This window comes from Dendrobium catenatum, unplaced genomic scaffold, assembly GCF_001605985.2.
Source record: "Dendrobium catenatum unplaced genomic scaffold, ASM160598v2 fragScaff_scaffold_651, whole genome shotgun sequence".
NCBI lineage: Eukaryota > Viridiplantae > Streptophyta > Magnoliopsida > Asparagales > Orchidaceae > Dendrobium > Dendrobium catenatum.
In genome coordinates this window covers 296,978-318,976 of record NW_021319113.1, presented here as the reverse complement: position 1 = coordinate 318,976, position 21,999 = coordinate 296,978, and the positions used below count along the sequence as shown (strand labels likewise).

The window sequence follows — 21,999 nt, the reverse complement described above, 5'->3', positions numbered from 1 at the left end:
AATTTAGACTATCTTGATATTGATTATAAAAAATTCTAATTTGAATAATTGCATCATGATTCATAATTTATCGAATTATTTTGTGGTTGAATGATTGTTCTCCAGAGAATAAATCTTTCAATATAATTGAAATTGATGGCCTATTATCATCATTTATTGGTGGGCTTAAAGTTAATAAATAAGTAATAGTTAGTGCTTAAACTAAGTATCTTGAAATAATTCTAGTTACTATATTTTCCACATTAATTAATACAATTAGCACCTAATATTAGTATTCTTACTCTCCTTCCATATTTCATTAGTTCTAAGTCATCCCTCTTAAATCACTTTCACCTTTGAATGAAAAATTGCTTTGTGAAATATGTTAAGACTTAGGGTTCGTTTGGAACAGCTTTCTTCTTGCTTTCTAAAACAGTTTTTTAGTGCAGAAATTTCTTTAATTTGAAATTTTTGTATTATAAAGTCGTTTAAAAAAGCAGTACGAAAGCTATCACAAACGAAACCTTAATGAAGAAAAATATCCTGAACAATAATGAAATGAATTAAAATTATTAAGATTCATAATTAAAACACTCATTGATGCCAATTATCTCATAATGGAATTGTAATTTTCTAATAATTGAGTCAAACAATAATAATGTTTGAAATTTGCTATCTAGTTCAATTTGGATGCATTTGAACATCATTAAATTTAGCCAATTTCGACATACAATGTAAATTCTCAGCCATTGCCACCGCCACTGATCACCACCTGTCCCCTGTAGCACGCCTTTGATCACTGACTGCCACAACCATCATCAATCATTACTACTAGCGGTCACTATCATCGACCACCAGCCACCACCATCGTTAGACTTTTCATTACATTTATTTTACTTCAAATCAAATAAAAAATAATTTTTTATATTTATTTTACACTCATACAAATAACTCAAAATATTTTTTTTAAAAAATTATATGCTATTTACTCTGTATTTTTTTTCCAGCAATGCAAACGGCCCTTCATGTAACATCTTTTATTGAACAAAGCCTTCCATTGGTGGACATGGGCTACGAAGACTATAATGGTAATTGTTAGGCCCATGGGCTTTAGGTTAATTTGGAATTCCTCAGATCGTGGATGAGGCGGTGGCCAGATCCGCCTTAACAGATGTCTGCGCCCGCTTTTCTCTGAGCTCTCTTAAAGCGTTTTCATCCGTTTCTTTCCTCCCGCATCTAACTTTCACTGCTCGATTTTCAGGTATCTTTCATCCCTAATTTTATAGAAGTATCAGTCCAATCGAATTTTCTGTTTATTTTTCTGGTTTTCTTCTTACTTTGTATAAAATTTTAATGAAATTTCTGACACGAATCAGGCTAGCATTTGGATTTTGAGACGAATAATTTCATTATTTCGCATCGATTTCTTTATGGCTTTGGGTTTTTTATATTTGGTTTCGGTTAATTCATGCTTTTTCTGAGATTTTATGGACGTCTGTGATTGAGATTTTGTTTGCCTGGGAGATTAGCGTTAGTTTTTGCAGGAAATTTTAATTAGGTTTTGTTAGGGTTTAATTTGTCTCTGTTTGTTCGCCGATGCTTTTTATCTTCTACTTTAATGGATTCAGCTTGTTTATGTTTCCGGATTCGAGATTTGGTAGATTGGTTTGCTTGCACCCGATTTGTCCGGGAACTGTGCGATTGTTATATTTCGAATCTCCGTGGACTTTGTTTTTTAAATAATGTTTATTGTTAGATCGACAAGTTTGTGTTGAGTTGAGTTCTCAGATTTAGGAATTCTAGGTCTTTTTTTTTTAATGAATTATAGGCTTGTTATTCTTTCTTTTGACGGGTTTATGAGGAACAAAAGCAAGCTTTGATTTTTGTTGAGTAACTTCTTAGTTGCTGGTAGAGATTACATTCGAAATTTTAAGATGGTTAACTGCAGGATGGATACAAATTCACCTTTAGAGACTACTGATGGCTTCAATGAAGAAGTTAGGGAGACTCTAGCTGAAAAAGTGGACTTAAATACATTTAAAAGCGAAGAAGCTCCACATAATGAAATGAAAGTTCTTTCAGACGAGGGCTATGCGAGTCCCCCAGTGCCTTTGTCTGAGGCTAGTGAGGAGGAGGCGCAATATACATTGAAAGAGTCTAATTTAGTAGATTCTTCATTGCCAGTAAATGAATTAGATGAAGCTGAGAGAAAAACATCTGATTATTGCATTGAAAGAGTGGGAAGCCGTGATGAGGATTATGAGAAAGAGAAACATGAGGATGATCTTGATGCTGATACAGATGTTAAAGACTATGTAGAAGATGGAGATTTCAATCACCATCATAAAAGTTTTTCGGATGAAGGAGACAATGACCACTATGATTCAATCGGTAGGGAGTATTATGAAAAGCCTACCACACAGTCTTCTACCCTCAATGATGCCACAAATGCCAACTATGACCAAGTCTCTGTTGACCTTCAGAATGAGCGAATTGAAGCTAATGAGGAACTAGATGATGAGAACTTGAACCTGAACTCTGTGCGACAAAGTCAAATGAGAGGAGGTGATTACTCTTCCGAGATGGAAACACTTGAAAATGGAAGAATGGTATGGGAAAACTCTAGCCTGCAATCTACTCAAGAAACTCGAAATGCTTCAATATCTCCTGAGAGACAATTATCTATTTCTGCAGAACGGTCTCCTCATAGCCAATTACCTCCCAAAGGCCATACTTCTCCCAAGCAAGACATGCCATCCCCTTCAAATTTTGACTTGAAATCAGCACCTTCTCCACAATCATCAAGAAGAAAACATTCTTCATCCCCTGGAAAAGGAAACTTGGGTCACAAGAGAACTTCTCGAGACCATTTATCTCCTTCCAAGAGGCCAAAATCTCCTTCTGAAAGGGTATCAAAGAGAGAATCTCACAATAGGATTGATTCTCCAAGGAGACGGTTATCACGATCCCCTCGTAAGCATGACTCTCCACGAAGGAGAGGAAGATCAGTGTCAAAATCACCTATGAGGAGAAGGGGTTCTCCTGGACACCAAAGAGACCGGCAGCGCAGTCGATCAAGATCTCCAATTTCAAGGAATCGCAAAATAAGATCACCAAGGTATCCATATCTTCATTTCTATTTACATAGTTCATTGTTGAGTTTTTTTCTTGGTCCTTTGGTAGTTCAACTTAATTAGTTTATACTCTATGCTAGAAGAACGCGAGACCTTTATTTTGAATAGGTTATTTTCTAAGAACCAATAGGCTTATATCTAAAAAATTTGCTTACTTGGGTGGTAAACTTCATGGCACCTGTTGCTTGAACAATCAGTTTGAGACTTAAAAATACTAGTATGTTTTACTTAACTTTTGGCTGGAGTATTCGAGGAAGGCAACATATATGCATGTCCTAGCTTTTAATGTTTGAGACTATAGGGCAATACTGTGTGTATGTCTAACCATAATTTTCTTGTATTATTTGGTTCAAAAGTTTTTGATAAGTCTGAAAGATGTATGTTGTGTTTCTGACATTTTGGAATATTTCGTTAAACACATTAGTATGTTATGTAAAAGCTAGCCATGGAAAAGATTTAATCTGATTGTAGTATTAAACTTAAAAGAAAAAATATTCATAATCAAATCAAAATGATACTATCTAAACTTTATCTAAATGTTTTTGATACATTGCTTTTATTTATCATGCCACATCTCACTCAAGACAGAAGTTTCAACATCTTTCTGGGTATGGGAGATCTTATGTGCATCTAATATCATGCTATTAAAAACTTAAAACATATTGATGTGCATAACTAAAGACCTTTGAATTCTTTGCAAAATCTTTATGTATCAGCTTGCAAAATACGCACTCATATTCCACAACAGACCTCCACCTTCCTTGTTCACTTGATGACTCCTTAGTGATCCATGGGATTATTTCTGCCACCTCATTAATTTGTGGATTTTGTAATAATTAATATATGATTTATATGTTTCCTGATAGGATATCCTCAAGTATTAATATTACACAAATATTGGAATAAACCAATCAACCAATTCTTGTAATGGTATTTGAGTTTTAGGTTTTTTTTCTTAGCATTTTCATACGCTACAACCTTCCTTGCTGGGTTGCCTTAATTTTACAAATCTTTTTTATTAAACTGCATTCTTTTGCTATAATTGCAACCTTTTTTATTATATTGTTGCAAATATTTCCCATTATTGCATCATTTATTGCGGCATTGCTGCAAATTAGCCCCAGTGTGCAACCTTCATCATGCATTGCCACAAACATTTTCGATTGTTGCAGCCTTCATCACTTCTACTAGATGAATGGAAATAACCATCTAAAATGATTGCAATTGGTTTGCAGGATCTTAAAAGGAAGAAGAATATTGGGCCATTTTAATGACAGAGAAGACAAAATATATTCTTAAGAGCACATGAAAAAACATCTATAGCAAATGAGTAATTTGCAAGCATAGAAATTCTGAACCTGAACTGTCCTACAACATATAGTAAAATCTCCAGTGTACGACTTCTTGAACAACTGATGCAGCTTGAGCTTGAAGCTGCATAAGTTGCCAATGCTTATCATGATTGAAATTATTATAAACACTTCTGTGTTTTGGTTTAAAAACCAATAGAGTAGTTTGAATCCTTTCTTATTGCAACAATCACTGATCACTTTTGCAAGTTGTAATATAGAATCGTAGCAGGGTGCCTAGTTGAAGACTAAGTTTTTTACCATTTTCACTTATCATTTGCTTAAGCTATAATGCCTTTGTAGAGTTTTATTTTAAAACAATGAATCATAGTAAGTTGGGAAAAAAGTACGAGTATATTTGAAGAACTCAATATTAAGTGTATTATGCTACATTTTTAGCAATTTTTTATTGGGAGAACCTTGTAAAAGATATAGTTGAAGTTGCATGTGCAAGATACTATTGGAAACTTGTGAGTTTTGTGTATGAAAAAAGATAGAGTTCATGGCGTTTTATGACATAATTATTTGTAAGAGGTGCTCTAATTCAAGCGCCATATAGAATTTAAGAAAATAGAGAACCAGGAGAGAAAATTGTTAGACCGGTCCATTGGACCGGTCCATGTGGGACTGGCCCGTGCGAAACAGGCGGAGAACGCCTCTCCTGTATGAGGGGCGCAAGCTGCCCGATTCAAAGGAGCTTTTTGGGAAGGTTTTTGAAGGGAGTTTGGAGGGAAATTTTAAAGTAGGGGTTTTTAAGAGAATTCCTTTTGAATTATATGCATTAAATACTTTGTTTTTTCCTTGGGTTATGGCATCTTGAATTTGGCTGATTTTGAGATCTCTTAGGTTTAGGTTTTGGGCTCTAGGTTTGTCTAGAGATTGGGAGAGATCGATCATCCTCTTGAATAGAGGATCACTTGTATCTTGTTGTTTTCTTATGTTAGTTGATTTCTTGTAATGAAATCTATTGTTTTTCCTGATTTTCATTGGAATTTGGAAGTTTCTCGCTGTTTTCCGAAGATTGATAGGAAATACTTGAGATCTACAAGTGTTTCCTATCAAAAATGTCAAAACATGATTGTGTGTTCGCGGTGAAGTTTCTTTTTAAGATGATGAAGAATGAAGGATTTATGAAAACCATATTTATTTTTCTTGTATATTTGGCTAATATTTATTTACCCCACATATATTGTTATGATCGGTCACTTATTCTTTTGGTTGTTTATCTGTACGCAGCAGCAAGTCTGATCCTTTTTTGTTGTGAACTTTGGCAATTCAGGGGTCAGTCTCCAAGGCGTAGATCCCCTCCTAACTACAGGTCTCGTCAACGCTCATCAAGGAGGCCATGGTCCCCTCCTGCTAATCGCAACACAGGAATTGGTCGGCCTGGTAAAAATTTATTTATTGCAGGTTTTAGTTATGTGACTACAGAAAGAGATCTGGAGAGGAAGTTCTCCAAGTTTGGCCGTGTCACTGATGTTCGCATTGTCCGGGATAAACTGTAATTTACTTTACCCTAAATGCCTATATTTATGACATTCAAAACATGGCTAGGAGCGTTTATCTTAAAGATCTAAACTGTCAACCAGTTCATTTCTAATCAATTATAGTGAATTTGAAGGTTTATCCTTCAAAATTTGACTGTATTTATGACATTCGAAATGAGTCAGCAAGTTCCAAATTTTCTTGTCTATGTAAATTGTTGCTCATTCCAATATGAAAATGGCTTCGTTAAACGCCTGCTTATAGAACTTTTGTTTTGGTATTTATAAATTTTTCTGAAAATGTTTGGTAGCATTCTCTTGCCAGTTTTTCAGTGAGTTGTAGGCAATTTTATTCTTCATTTGTTGGTTTCAGCATTCTTCTACAGCGAAGCAATTGTACTTTAGTGCTACAGTTATTTCCCATAGATATAATCATCCTTTATTGTGCTTGTACATGTTTTTACTATATAAATATTATTGTTCTTGTGCACTCCAATGATATGAATGATGTTTCTCAATAATTCTTTTAGTATGTGATAGGAAACAAGTGCAGAAATCACAAAAGTAGTGGCTAAAATTTGTAATTTCAGCAAGCACCAAGCAAAAATTGAAGAAATCCCTTGGCAAATAAATAGAGAAACTTGATAATTGATGAAAAGTGGAAGAAAACAATAAGGATACAATGGATCTTCAATTCAAGAGGAAGATCTGACTCTCCCAATCTCTAGCCGGTGGCTAGAGCCCGAGCAAACCTAAAGAACTCTTAAATTCAGCAAAACACATGCATAACCCTAACCTTACGATGAGAATAACTATTAAAAGCAAACAACACAAAGTAAAAAGTCTAAACATCCCTTCAAATTCAAATCGCCCACTCATTCGGCCCTCTATCTCTCTTCCGCGACACGTGGACCTCCTCCCAAGGGGGGCGGGATTGCCTGGGTGGAACCAGGCTTTTGCTTGGTATAAATTTGGGTAGGTCCCATTTTGACCGGCGGAACCGGCCCCTCCTAGGCCAGTCTAACAATACATCCCTCTCAAAGAACCACCTTATCCTCAAAGTGGAAGGACGGAAATTGATGTTTCATCCGCTCATATGGCTCCCAAGTAGCATCGTACTCATGTAGGTTTTTCCACTTAATCAACACTTCCTTACTTCCTCCCTCCCCCTGCCATACTCTTACCAACTCCAGTGGTTCCAAAATCACCTCCAAATCCTCAGTCAGCGTCACTAGTAACTTTGAAATTGAGGTGTGATCCCTAATAGCTCTCCTCAAGTAGCATTGTTCTTGGTGATGTCGCCCGGTCACCATCCTCTGCTCTAGTAAGTACTTCAAGCTCCGTTGGTCAGTCCTGATGATGAAATGCCGGCCTAGCAAGTACAACTACCACTTTTGGAGAGCCAATACAATAGCAACAAATTCCCTCTCATAGGTTGACTTTAGTCTATCTCTAGCTATCAAAACCTAGTTGAAATAGTCTATGAGTTTGTGATTTTGCATGAGCACTACCCCAAACCCATATCCTGAGGCATCAGTCTCTACCGTGAACATCTGATTGAAATTGGATAGTGCTAGGACCAGAATCATGGTCATGTTTGTCTTCAATCTCTCAAAGGCCTGAGTAGCTGCCTCTCTCCACAAGAAGTTATTCTTCTTCAATTGCTCTGCCAGAGACCAAGCAATGGTATTGTATTCCCTCACGAACCTCATGTAGTATCCCGCCAATCCTAAGAAACCCCTTAGTTCCCTTAGGTTTGTAGGTAGAGTTCATTTCAGCATTGCCTCGATCTTGGCCAGATAAGTGGCCACCCCTTCTTGGGATACCACGTGCCTCAAGTACCCTGCACTCGGCTGTGCAAAACAATACTTCTTCAGATTGGCCCTCAACTGATGCTCCTGTAACACCTCTAAGATCGCCCTTAGATGCTCCAAATGCTCATCACTGGACTTGTTATATACCAATATGTCATAAAAAATCATAACAAACTTCCTGAGGTAAGGTAGGAACACCTTGTTCCTGAGGGATTGGAAGGTAGCAGTGACATTGGTGAGACCAAATGACATCACCAAAAACTCATAATGTCCCTTGTGTGATATGAAAGTTGTCTTTGAAACATCTTCCTCTCTCATCCCGATCTGATGGTATCCGGACTTTAGGTCCACCTTTGTGAATATCACCGCTCCACAAAGCTCATATAGCATCTCATCTATTACTATGATAAGAAATTTGTCTGGCACAATCTCCTTATTCAGGACTCGGTAATCCACATAAAACCGCCAACTTTCATCTATTTTTTACGCTCGGTTTGATGATCCCTGCCTCCAACATCTCCCAAATCAGCTTCTCATTCTCATATTTCTGGATTTGGGAGTAGCGATAAGGCCTGCCATTGATCGGTGATACCCCCTCCCTTAGCATGATGACATGCTCCTATCCCCTCTATGGTGGCAATCCCTGATGTGGCTGAAAAACCTCACAGAACTGCTGTATAATCGGTAGTACCGAAAGAGGGATGTCCCCCCTTCTTCCCCTCTAATCCCTTCCAAGCTTTGTAGCTCCACCAGAAATCCTCCTCCCACCTCCTCTATGGCTCTTACCATTGTTTTTAGTGACACTATGGCTTTTGAGAGTCCTGCATCTCCCTTAATCACCATCCTCTTCCCTTCCACCATCAACTCCACTGTCAGCATCCCCCAAATCACCTTGGTATTCCTCTTGATCTGCAACCATCTCATCTTCATGGTGACATCAGTGCTCTCCAACTTCAATGGGAGAAAATTCTTCCTCACCTAGATCCGCTATATGGTCAAGACTATTCCCCTACACACCTCTCTACTTATCACCATCTTCTCCGTCCCTATCATCATCCCATAACACCATGTGTCCACCAATTTTAGCCCCAATTGGTTTACGGCCTGGTTGGAGGAAGTTGTGAGTGGCCCCACTATCTATCAGCACCACTACCTCCTTGTTTGCTATTTCTCCTCTCACCGTCATAGTATGATTTGGAGTGAACCCCACCACTGAGTTCAAGGAGATCACAGTCATGTCTAAATGAAGCTTTTCCTCCTCCGCCGATACCTCACTCCCACCTCCCTTCTCAGCTTCCTTGTCATTATAGACAGTGAGAACCTGAAGAGTTCGGTCCTTATACCTATGCTCTGTCATATACTTCTCATCACATCTGAAACATAACCCCTTTGCCCGCTTATCCTATTATAACTCTGGATTTTTTAGTCACTTGAAGTCCCCCCCCCCCCTAAGCCTCTTCATGAAATTCCCCTCAAATTCTTTCTCTAAGATTCCCCTCAGTCTCCCTGATAGCAGCTCAAACTTCTCCCGGTACTCCATAACTGTTCCCTCCAGAGTGAGGGCATATAATTGCTCATGAATGTCTCCTTCTCATATTGCTCGGAAACATTCCAACAAACATTCCTTAAATTATCCTAATAAGTATATCGGATACCTAGCCTCCCTGCATTAGAACTTAGCTAGGGCTTTCCCTTCCAAACATAGACCCGCCGCCATGAGTTTTTCCTCATCAGTCAGCCATTGATGGCAAAGTACCGTTCTACCCAGTACACCCAACCCTGATCATCGTCCCCTTCAAACACTGACATCTTTAGCTTCCTTGCTCTTGCATCCATACCTGAATGATTTCTTCCCTTGTTGGTTCCCCATTGTATTGTTGTGATTCCCTTCCTTCCTCCCTTGATTGATTTTGACCCCATGACTCCCCCTAACCATGCCCTTCTCCATTTCACTTCTCCCCATGCCTAGGTAATCTCCCAAAAGGGTCGGCTTCCCTTCTATTTGTTGTCCTCCCTTCAGAATACCCCGATCCACCCACCAACGGTGCTCCACACGGCGGTCCTTGATGAAAAACACTCTCCACTTCATCGTTGTCCTCTGGAATCTCCTTTTCTCGTGGTTCCACCCTAGGAATCGCCGGTTATGCTTTCGATTGCATCTCAAGCATCTTTCTCATCATCTCTTCAAAGTTCCCAAAGTGGCTCTCGGTGGCCTAGAGTTTTCAGAATATTTTTCCTCTACTCCAACCTTGAGTTGTTCCATCTCGTCCTCCAATGCCTCCATCCTTTTTACTGCCATTAATTAGATCTAGGTTCCAAACCAAGAAAAAAGCAAAAAATCAGCAAATCTAGTCTTCAAATGGAGAAAATCAGCAATACGGGAAAAAAAATACAGCAGAAATCTGCGATGAGGACTTAAATTTCAGCACAGGACACCGCTCTAACACCAATTTGATAGGAAACAAATACATAAATCATAAAATTAGTGTCTGAAATTTGGAATTTCAACAAACACCAAGCAGAAATTGAAGAAATCCCTTGGCAAATCAATAGAAAAATTTGATAATTGATGAAAAGTGAAAGAAAACAAGTATGATACAATGAATCTTCAATTTGAGAGGAAGATCTGGCTCTACCAATCTCTAGCTGGTGGCTAGAGCCCAAGCAAACCTAGAGAACTTCTAAATTCAGCAAAGCACAAGCATAACCCTAACCCTACCATGAGAATAACTATTAAAACCAACAATACAAATTACAAAGTCTAATCAACCCTTCAAATTCAAATCTCCTGCTTATTAGCCCTTTCTCTCTCCCTTCCTTAATGCGTGGACCCCACCCGAAGGGGGGCATGGACTTGCTTGGGCGAAACCAGGCTTTCGCCTGGTATAAAACTTGGGTGGTCCTTGTCATCAACAAGAAGGTTAATTCTTATTTTATTTCAATCATTTCCTTTTATTGTTTATCGAAATGATCATGGTATAACTTCAGATCTCTATGCAATATTAATGTTATTTTGCCTTATTTCTTTCTAATGTTTGGGCCCTTCTTCCCAAGTCTCTCTTTCCCCATATCCATTATTTATCTCAAATTTTTGTGGTTATTTATCTCAAATTTTTGGGCGGTCCTTGTCATCAACAAGAAGGTTAATTCTTATTTTCTAATGAAAGGCTTCTGTTTACAATCTTAAGCCACTTCCTTCATCAATAATGGCATGGAGAATAAAAATTATTTGTTCTTCCTACAAGAATTAGATGAGGATGCTCAAGTGGATGAGTGGCTTTGCTTTTAGAGATAGGATACGAAATGAGAATATACGTGAAAAGGTTGGAGTAGCTCCAGTGGAAGATAAGATTAGAGAAAGTCACCTTAGATGGTTTGGTCGCATAAAACAAATGCTTTCCGATGACCCTATTAGGAAAATAGAGGTATTAGATTTGACTTATGTTAAGAAAGGTAGATGTAGACCTAAAAAGATTTGGTTACAAAATATTAGAAATGACATTTATTAGATTTAAATGAGAATTTAACTTTTAACAGGGCACAATTGAGAAAAAGTATTCATGTAGTTGACTCCATATAGTGGGATAAAGGCTTGATATTGTTGTTGTTGTCGTCGTCATCGTCTTCCTACAAGAATTGTGAAGTTGTAGAACTTTGTGATGCGGACTTGGTATATTTCATAGCTTGTGGGTTTTGTTCTAGATCTTCTAGTTTTGGCTGGCAAAGGATGAACTAGGTGCTTTTCATAGCATTCGAGTTATGTTACGTCCCATATACACCCCTATAATATTGAAATTTGTGGCGTCGTTCAGCTTTTAAGGATCAGTCTTAATATCTCACAGATGTCTTGTTTGAGATGGAGTTGGTTTTGTTTTAGCAGATGAAACAACTTAATGCTCCAGATGCTTTTCCCATAATCTATTGAAGACTTAGATATCATCTAGATAGACAATAATAAAGTTATACAAGTGTAATAATTGAATATTATTCATCAGCTTCATGAATATAATTATGAAGCTTCATCAATATAAGTATGACCCTTGTTTGGTCTTCAATGCATTCATTTATGTATCTATCTCATTATTGCGCACCTAATGATAACCATATTTGAGATTCGATTTGATGAATATACTTGTGCGTTTCAATTGATCCAATTAGTAGGCAATGCGGGACAGATAATATTTTTTTACTGTTATTTTATTGAGACATTGATTCTTGACTCACTGTCTTCCTTTTCATGCTTCCTTGGGACTATGTCAACACAAACTTCATTTTTCACGCTTCTTTGGGGCCATAACATTAGGCGATCCACAAGGTGAATCGCTAGGATGAGTAACTCCATTCTTCAACAACTCCATAACTCGCTCTATGATCTCTTCATTCGCAATGGCCGAGTTTTGATACATCGGCATATTTGGTATCAAGTGCATATCATGCTATATAGGTCACTTTTGTGGCAACCATACCTCTTGAAAGATTGGTGCATATTTCTCTAATCAGTTTCTATGGTTATAAATCCCTAGTTTTGTTCAATGTTGAAAGAGCAAAACTCTTTTTTTCCTTTATGATGGGACTGATAAGCATAAGTCTAAATTTTTGTTCGGCATTAAAATGTTTGCTTGGTCTGTTGTCATGGCATCCTCTACTTGTACACCATAGTCTTTCTTCAATAAGCTCTGTTTCTTATTTTTAGTCATCTGACATTAATAGGGATGACAATATACAATTGCACACCTATTATGCATGTATGAGATCTCTAAGATGACACTAGAATTACCTTTCATAGCATTTCATCTATGTAGTTTTTGGTTATTATTAATTTTTGTCAACATTGGCGGTCAATCCTCATCATGGACCCTTTTTATATTTAGATCCAAAGGAAGGCTTGGATAAAGATGATGTCCAACCATAAATTTTAAATCATAATGTTAGAAATGAGATTCTTCTGGTTGTTGGTATTAATGATACAAATACTTTTTATATGACCTAGAACTCAAAGTGAAAAGTTCTTGTGTGTTCAGGTTAGATGATTACCACACCACTATATTAATTGGTTTTATACACGTATAAAGTGAAAAGCACCCATGACAAGGTGAAATAAGCCTCTAACAAATTGATACATGCATCCAACTTTTCGGTGTTAATTATCTCCACCTTGGCTTCTATTTGAATGGTCATATCCTTCCTTTGTAAGTGGTCCTTATATTGTCAACTTATCTTCTCCGGTCATATTTGCATCTAGTATGGAAAAAAGATTATGACTTGGTTCACTAGTCGTGGTGGTGGTTATTTGCATCCTCATCTATTGCATTATGGTGACCATCTACTCCACAGTCTAGCCACTTGATCTGTTACATTTGGGTTAGAATTATTATTAATTATTGATTGATTTCTTATTCTTCTTCCTCCGAGTTCTTTCTTGACTCTTGGTGCTTCTTCTTGATTAGAAGGGGTTCTCTTTTGCCTATACATTCCTTTTTCGTTTTGCAACATTCTCCAATTATGTGATGCTTTGATACCAACTTGATCTGCATACTAATTTCTTTATTGAGTTTTTTGGATTTAGCACTCTCCCTGATTTCAATTTTTCTTTCATTGAACATCAGAAATAAAGTGTCATTTTAGGACTTGATGACTTCAAAGCAGTACTGCAGTCACTATTATTTACCTATTTGATTGAATGAACTCTTGATTCAACGGCTGAAATCCTTCAAAATTACAATAGTAGTAGCTTCAGAGCAACATGAATATATGGCAAGTAAAATAACAGTTGTTGTGAAACCCCTTAAATAAAATAAGTTAAACTGTTAAACATCGAGACGTCTTTTGGTGTGATAGTTGAAATTTCATCAAGAAAATTTTGCAATTAAGTGTACTCATCCCGGAGAAATCCTGGGATGGGTGATCTCTAGGAAAGTTACACCATCATGAAAAAATCATGAGACTTTTAGGTCAAAGCAGACAATATCTCAATAGTTAAGAGTTTGAGCTGTTACAAATGATATTAGAACAATAATACACCAGCCGGAAGATGGGAACAAAGTTATGAAAATACAAATTGCTATGCCATGGGAAACACCTCGTAAGTCCTGTATGGGACAAAAGGGTTATGTGGTAGGAGTCACCACTTGAACTTGTAACGGCCACTTCTAGAATCCTATATATCTAATGAATGATTCTGGGATAAAGATACTAACAAGAATGTCAGTTGCTTAAGTGAGAGATATTGTAAAATCCCTTAAGTAAAATAAGTTAAACTCTTAAACATCGAGATGCCTTTTGTGGTAATGGTTGAAATTTCATTAAGAAATTCCGCAGTTAAGCTTGCTCCTCTCGACGGGTTATCTTATTGGAAGTTACACCAACACGGCAAAATCGTGAGGCCCTTATGCCAAATGATATCAGAGCAATAATAATACACCAACTGGAAGATGGGAACTAAATTTCATATAACACAAAGTGCTACGCCATGGGAGCCATCTCTTAAATCATGTGTGGGACAAAGGGTTACGTGGCAGGAGTCACCACTTGAACTTGTAGGGGCCACCTCTAGAATCCTATAGGCTTGGTGGATGATTCTGGGATAAATATACTAACAAGGACGTTCATTGCTTAAGTGAGGGAGATTGTAAAACTCCTTGAGTGAAATAAGCTAAACTCTTAACATCGATACACCTTTTGTGGTAATGGTTGAAATTTTATTAAGAAACTTCGCAGTTAAGCGTGCTCATCCTGAAGAAATCCTGGGATGGGTGATCTCCTGAGAAGTTACACCAACAAGGCAAAATCGTGAGGCCAGTATGCCAAAGCAGACTATATCTCGATAGTTAAGAATTTGGGTTGTTACAGTTGCAACAATGAACAACAAATAACAGGTGCAACAAAAACGAAAATCTAGTAAAAAATTATTAAATAGTAACAATAACAACTACAATTAAATAATAATCTTACTTGTTAGTGACGAAAGGAATTTCTAGATTTCAACAAATATTAGACTTAAAAAAGGTAGAAAAGAATTTCTAGATTTCAACAAATATCAGACTTGAAAAAGGGAGAATAGTCGGTTTTTGAGAGAGAAGAGAAGCTAGATGAGTTGAAGGAAATAGTTCACTTTATTGATTCATCCTAAATAACAAATTGGAAGGGCTTTTTATAGCCAAAATGATAGTATGCTATCCAAATAAGCAAAACAACATACCTAATGGCCAAGATGAGCTATTCAATACTATTAACCTTTATCTAAATTCTTTTCACACTTTATTTAAATGTTTACAAGGAAAATACCTAGATAGTATTCTTAAGAATTATCTTCTTTTGATGAGGGAGATTTCCTCGGTTTGAATTGTAGCGGATTGATTTGATTTTCCTTTATTTCCTCATCCTTTTGTGGTTCTGCCTCCTTTTAGAAGAGTTGGTTGAATTATTCAGTATTTTTTATTTTTCCTTTCATAATATTCTAAGTCTACTTCATGTGTCATTTATGATAAAAATAGTGGCTTTCTTTGTGTATTTGGCGGATGTCTAACCTTAGAAGGACATATTAAAGTTTTCTCACAATACTAAAAGGTAGGATTCGACGCTATGATACTAAATTATGATCTGAAACATAGCAAGATATACTTCGTATCCAATCTTCTTAATGGATGGGATTACAATAGGACATTTTTTTTATTCAGATTGACTACTCAATCAAGGAAAATCAAAGTGATAATTTAATTTGGTTGGTCTAACAAACTTTAGGTAAATTTTTTATAAAACTTAGAACCTATTAGACACAAAGGATTTACTTGTAGAAACTTAGGGACTCTTCTATTAGATATATCCTAAATACAAAGTAAGAAATTGTAAAGAAATCTCATGTATTTTGAATTTAGTGTAGATGTTTAGTTGAATGTATTCCAAATGCAATGAAACAAAAATTTCCATTTATTTTGATGAAATTCAAAAATGGTTTACATATCAAGGTCATGGTGGGAATGAGGTCAGACGTTAATTAGGTGAGGGCAAAGGCACCTGAACATGAGGGCAAAACGCAAGTTGTAGGAGTAGAGGTTGCGTGGTTTGTTAGAGGCAGATTCGTCTGGGTGGAGAGCACCAATTATTAGGTTGTATTCGAGGCAGAGGGAAAAGGTGGAGTCACAAAGGTGGATCCAACATCGCAGGAGGCGCTTCACAATTATTTCTCTTCCAATCAAACTATTGAATTTTCAAAACCCCCAACATTTTGTTTTCTCTACATTCCGAATACATTTAAAGAACCAACTCTGTGGTGAGTGGGATACCGATCATATAAGCTTGGGAAACTTTCTATTTGCATGTTTATCATCAATTTTTCATCTTTGACACTAATTTAGAGAGCAAATTGCATCGACAAGGCTCAGATCTTCAATGTATTCATGCTGTCAGTGGCTGAAACAACGAAGTTGTTGTTTTCCTGCTCTGAGAACACTTTGCATGCTGAGACAGAGAGAGAGATGGAGACTGGAAGGCTTTAGAGAGATGATAGGAGAAGCTAGATGAGTCAAAATAAATAATTCGTTTCATTTATTTATCCCAAAAAAGGAATTCAAAGGCTATTTATAGCCCCAAAACATTACTCATGCAAGATGTAAATGTTTATGAAATTTATTTAAATGTTTAAACGAAGTACTTTGCAAAATATTCTAAGAATTATCTTCTTTTGATATGAGCAACTAGGGGAGCGATATTTCTGTGCTGTGAATTTTGGAAGAGTAACTCTATTCTTTTTAAATATTGGAAGGTTAACTTGCATTTTCTTTTCTCGCTCTGAAATTGACACCCCTATTCTAAATTCTTTTTAATACTGCCAAGTTATATTTGATATTGCTATTTTATCTGTCTTTTAGAATTAGCTGTAAATTTACAAGCTTAATACTATCATTTACTACTATTTAGCGCTCCAAAATGTTATTTTACAACAAAAAAATGATACCTCCCGTATTGTTCATTTTACTATTTACAGAACAGGTGATTCCCGTGGCTTCGGATTTCTATCCTTGGAAAAGGATGAACACGCTGATGCAGCAATACGTGCTGTGGACCAGACTGAGTGGAATGGTAGGATTCTCCTGGTGGAGAAATCCAAGTCCTCTTCGCGCTGAAGCCTTTTCTTGTATTTTGCTCAGAGAATGAGGGATTACCATCCAATCTCAGTACCTGTAGTTCTTCCAAATATATGGCACCGATAAAGATTTTATGGCAAGTATGACTTGAAAAACCTCAGCTTTTGTATTACAGTTTTCCTCTTTGTCAAACTAGACAAGTAGTATCTCAAATTTTAGTAACTTGGATGTCTTTTTTTTCAATCTCTGTTCACTTTTAAATTTCTGAAACCTTAAACTTACTGTTAAATCTAATAAGAAGGTGTTTGTTTTGTTAAAAGAAATTGCATGAAATCCTCTTTGATGCTTCACCTGCAGATTGAAACAAAAGACACTCTGTACCCTCTTTTGAATGTTTTGGAACCTCTAAATTAGCGATGGCAAAATACTCATTGACTGAACCAGCTTCTTCCTAATTAGTCCCTGTGGAGTTCCCTACTACTACTAAACTAAAAAGGTTCAAGTTTTCAGCTTGGATTAAGCTTGCCAGAGCAGTTTATGGTGAAGAAATACATTTAGTTGCATCTTTTAGTTCATAAATTTTTCAAATTAATATCACCTTCCCTAGAAACTTTCTTTTGTTCCTGCAGGCAATTATTTAGCTTGCATAGAACCACAAGACTGTACCTTTTGCTCATTTCTGCCACATTAGGGAGATGATTGCAGCTTCTCGAACTTTTTCCCATCGTTAGGCTTCATGTTCAGGCTGAGTGACACAGGCTTATCAAGCTTACTATTCCTTTTTGAAGCCAATGGATGAATGAGTAATATCTGCTGAAATTCATTTCATAATTTGTTTTCTTGGAGCATATGGTACATTTTTTATGATATTGGTCAAGTATTGTGAAATTTTTTTTTTTTTTTCTTACATATATTGAGTGTCAAGGTAATCCAGGGCATGTGCGACAGTTTTCTTGCTATTTTATTTTGACGAGCACCATCACTTTGTTATTACTTTCTTTTTCTGCGGCGAATTAGAGCTTTCCACAGCTAGATTTAGGATTTAGACTGTTGATTGTAAGAAAATTATTGTTCAATTTTTCTAACGGAAAAGAGTTTATAATACCCCAAAAAATCTTTGATAACCATATTTCTTACAATAGTGTGTAATTGAAATCAAACATAATCAAATGATTTATGAAAAAATCATAAGAAAATTCATAATTATTATGAAAATATGCACATAATAATCTTTGATATTACTATAATTAAATAAATAATTTAGAATATTCATCAAACTTATGGTGGATTATGCTGTTTCTGTTGAGTTCCCCATATTTGATCACAAATAGTCTCTCTTATCCATTGTTGCTGTGACTGTTCTCAATTGTTGATGTTTCATGCTATTACTGTTTGTAATACTAATAAAGAGTAATTATATTAATAGTTTTTTTGTTTTTTTTCTTCATTTTAGAATTGGGTAAATTTAGTTATGATTATTTGATTGGATCATTTTCAATTAGATAATTTGAGTGTATAGTTGAGGTGTGATTGTATAAATTCAATGGTCTTCTCTCAGCCACATGATATATTTTGGATGGCAGAGATTTAATGTAAAGAAAATCATAGAGGTTTTATAAAAATAGATTATAGATTAAATATTAGTCGTCCAAAGTGGCAGATGTTCGGTGGGTGGGAAGCATAATGTATGGTTCACATCTCAGTTGTAGAGGATATGGATCCTGGATATTATTCTTCTATTTTTTATGGAATGTTATAAATAAAACAAAATATTTTTCTATTTGATTTTTTTATATACAATATTATTTATTAGGTTGATGCATGCTATTGATGCTAACATTGTTGCTTGCCGTCACTCCTAATGCTGACGTAAGTGAATTTTTGTCACGGAACTATAATTCCTTTGATCACTATTATTCGACTACAATCATTCGATCATTTACATTCAATTATGATTCTTTGATCATTCTTAATAAAATTTTTCATCTCTCTTATAATTTTTTTTTATGCATGTCTGAATGCTAAGAAAGGCAGAGGTAGACTTAAAAAGAAGGTAATCCAGGGCATGTGCGACAGTTTTCTTGCTATTTTATTTTGACGAGCATCCTCACTTTGTTATAACTTTTTTTTTTCTGCGGCGAATTAGAGCTTTCCACAGCTAGATTTGTTAGAGACTGATGATTGTAAGAAAATTATTGTCCAATTTTTTTCGACGGAAGAGATTTAGTTTATAATACCCAAAAAAATCTTTGATATGCATACTTTTCTTTCAATAGTGTCTAAGTTTAATCAAATCTAATCAACTGATTTATGATAAAATCTAAATAAAATTCATAATTATCATGAAAATCTGTTGTGTTCCCCCACATTTGATCACAAATAGTCTCTCTTATTCATTGTTGTTGTGACTGTTCTCAATTGTTGATGTTTCATGCCATTATTGTTTGTAATACTAATAAAGAGTAATTATATTAATAGTTTTTTTTTTCTTCATTTTAGAATTGGGTAAATTTAGTTATGATCATATTTGATTGGATCATTTTCAATTAGATGATTTGAGTGTATTAGTTTAGGTGAGATTGTATAAATTCAATGTTCTCTCAGTCACATGATATATTTTGGACGGCAGGGATTTAATGTAAAGAAAATCATAGAGGTTTTATAAAAATTAGATTATATATTAAATATTAGTCGTCCAAAGTGGCAGATGTTCTGTGGGTGGGAAGCATAAATGTATGGTTCACACCTCAGTTGTAGAGGATATGGATCCTGGATATTATTCTTCTATTTTTTATGGAATGTTATAAATAAAACAAAATATTTTTCTATCTGATTTTTTTATATACAATATTACTTATTAGGTCGATGCATGCTATTGATGCTAACGCTGATGATTGCCAACATTGTTGCTTGTCGTCACTCCTAATGCTGACGGAAGTGAATTTTTTGTCACGGAACTACAATTCCTTTGTACATTATTATTCGACTGCAATCATTCGACCATTTACATTCAATTATGATTCTTTGATCATTGCTAATAAAAATTATGATCTCTTATAATTTTTTTTATGCATGTGTGAATACTAAGAAAGGTAGACGTAGACTTAAAAATACTTGGTTAGAAAATATTAGAAATGATTTTTTTATTAGATTTAAATGAGTGTTTGAATTTTAATAGAACACGATGAAGAAAAATGATTTATGTAACTAACCTCATGTTGTGGGATATTTTTTTTTTATAAAACTAAAATGCTAAACCCTTTCAATGCCATTAAATTTTCTAGCACAATAAAATAAATTTTCAATAAATTATTTATTTCTTCTCATTTAAAAATTTAATTCTATTAATGGCTGTGTTAGGCTTATTTTAGAGAATCAAATTCATGCTCAATAAAAAACAAATCAAATCTTGGAGTTGAAGAAAATGAAAGCAAAGGATAGAATAATGACAAACCTAAAATTTTATCATCATAATTTTGTACTTAAATCCTTCAAATTCCATTATTGGCAAAAATACGCTATATTAAATTTATTAAATTAGTGTTTATCGGTTAGGATAATTTAATATATTTATAATTTCTATTAATAAAACAAGCAAAGATTCATTGTCGTCTAGTCCGGTTAGGATATCTGGCTTTCACCCAGACGACCCGGGTTCAAATCCCGGCAATGGAAAATCCGGTTTTGTAATATTTTTTTATTGCATTTCTTAATAAATTGACATATTTTGCAATTCCTTGTGTAATATAATTTAAATAAATTTACCATTTTCGTAACAATAGAAACATATATAAAATAATATATATATACCTTTACTCTTTTTTGTACTTTGAAATTTTTATATCAATTAAGAAAAATTCACACATATATTAAGCTCTCAACCAACAAGTTGCAGCACCATCGAAATACAACTTAATTTTTCTGCTCTACTAAACTCATAATATGTTGTGAGGTATTATTATTGCCATTTAATACCAACGAAAATGCATATTATTTAATTATATTATGAGATTTTCTTCGTACAAAATTGAGTCTCAAAGTACAAATCCGCACACACGGCACACGCGTACTAATATCAATCATCGAACATATGCCATCCCCATAGACGAAGTTCTCATCAACAAGGCTAAAGTATAGTCGATTAGGGGTTTAAGTGAGTCAAGTTGACTCATGAGCCGGCTTGATAAATGGCTCGTGAGTTGAGCTCAATGACCTAACAAGCCAAACTTTAGCTAACTTTGACTCGACTCGTTAGCTCGTGAGCCAACTCGTTTTAAAAATATCAATATAAAATTTACTTAAAATGTATTAAAAACCAAGATTTTTAAGTATAAAGTTATAAAAAAAATGTCTTATAATTATATCTCAATTTCTTAAATAAAGTGATTCTTTATTATTTTTTATAATTTGTATTTTTTTTACTATTTTATTAGAATAATTGCTAAAATCATAATCATTTTCTCTCTTTCATAATCAACAAACCAACTCGAACTCCTATAATAAAGTTTGAGCTCAAGCTAGAATTGAATTAATTAATCAACCTCAAGCTCAAGCCAGGCGTGACTAAAGCTCAACTCGACTTAACTCATTTATACCTCTACATGCAATGCATCACTAGCTAGTCTAGATTTGATAATTCTTTAAATAATAATAATAATAATAATAATATGATGAATCTATACCCTTAATGAACATGTATGAAGCTATGGAATCATTTTGACTGTCTAAATAAAAAAAATAATTACATATTATTTATCCTTTGTATTTAAAATTTAAAATGTGGTTGGTGGAATGATGGAGATTTTAGCCTAAATATTGCAATAAGTCAACTACCTAATATTATTTTTATCATTATATTTAATTGTTATGGTTATTTTTTTATTAATTATTCTTTCTTATCTTTTGCTCCACTAAAGAATGAGTGTTGATTAATAGCTTTGGGTGATGCTAATTGCTACATTTTCTAAATCCAAATTTTATGATGAATTTTTAATAATTAGGTGATCATTTTTGCCAAATTTTAGGGTTTATATGTAATATCTCCTAATTTATAATTATTTCTCCCACTAAGAAGGAAATTTTGGGTATTTTTGCAACTTGGTTTTTGTCCATATTATGGTAGGTAGGCAAAGTACATAATGACTTGTAAGGATTGG

General features: G+C 35.0%; 1 protein-coding gene and 1 non-coding gene across 6 annotated transcripts; both read left to right on the top strand.

Moving 5' to 3' along the window:
- The first annotated feature begins 1,108 nt into the window (after positions 1-1,108).
- On the top strand, positions 1,109-17,731 carry LOC110103803 (peptidyl-prolyl cis-trans isomerase CYP63). Of its 5 annotated transcripts, XR_002304000.2 has the most exons (6): positions 1,109-1,240; positions 1,928-3,097; positions 5,742-5,963; positions 16,744-16,983; positions 17,201-17,383; positions 17,473-17,731. XR_002304000.2 is itself a non-coding variant. In XM_020832650.2 (4 exons), exons 2-4 carry the CDS (start codon positions 1,929-1,931, stop codon positions 16,880-16,882), a joined length of 1,530 nt encoding a protein of 509 aa, XP_020688309.1. In that variant the 5' UTR covers positions 1,109-1,240; position 1,928; the 3' UTR covers positions 16,883-17,086. The 5 variants fall into 5 exon arrangements, 1 of the variants encoding a protein (XP_020688309.1); XR_003700995.1 differs by having other exon boundaries at positions 16,744-16,979; positions 17,201-17,731; XR_002303999.2 differs by having other exon boundaries at positions 17,201-17,731.
- A 2,713-nt stretch (positions 17,732-20,444) lies between these two features.
- On the top strand, positions 20,445-20,518 carry TRNAE-UUC. Its single transcript has one exon. It is a non-coding gene; the product is annotated as a tRNA-Glu (tRNA).
- Positions 20,519-21,999: the final 1,481 nt, after the last annotated feature.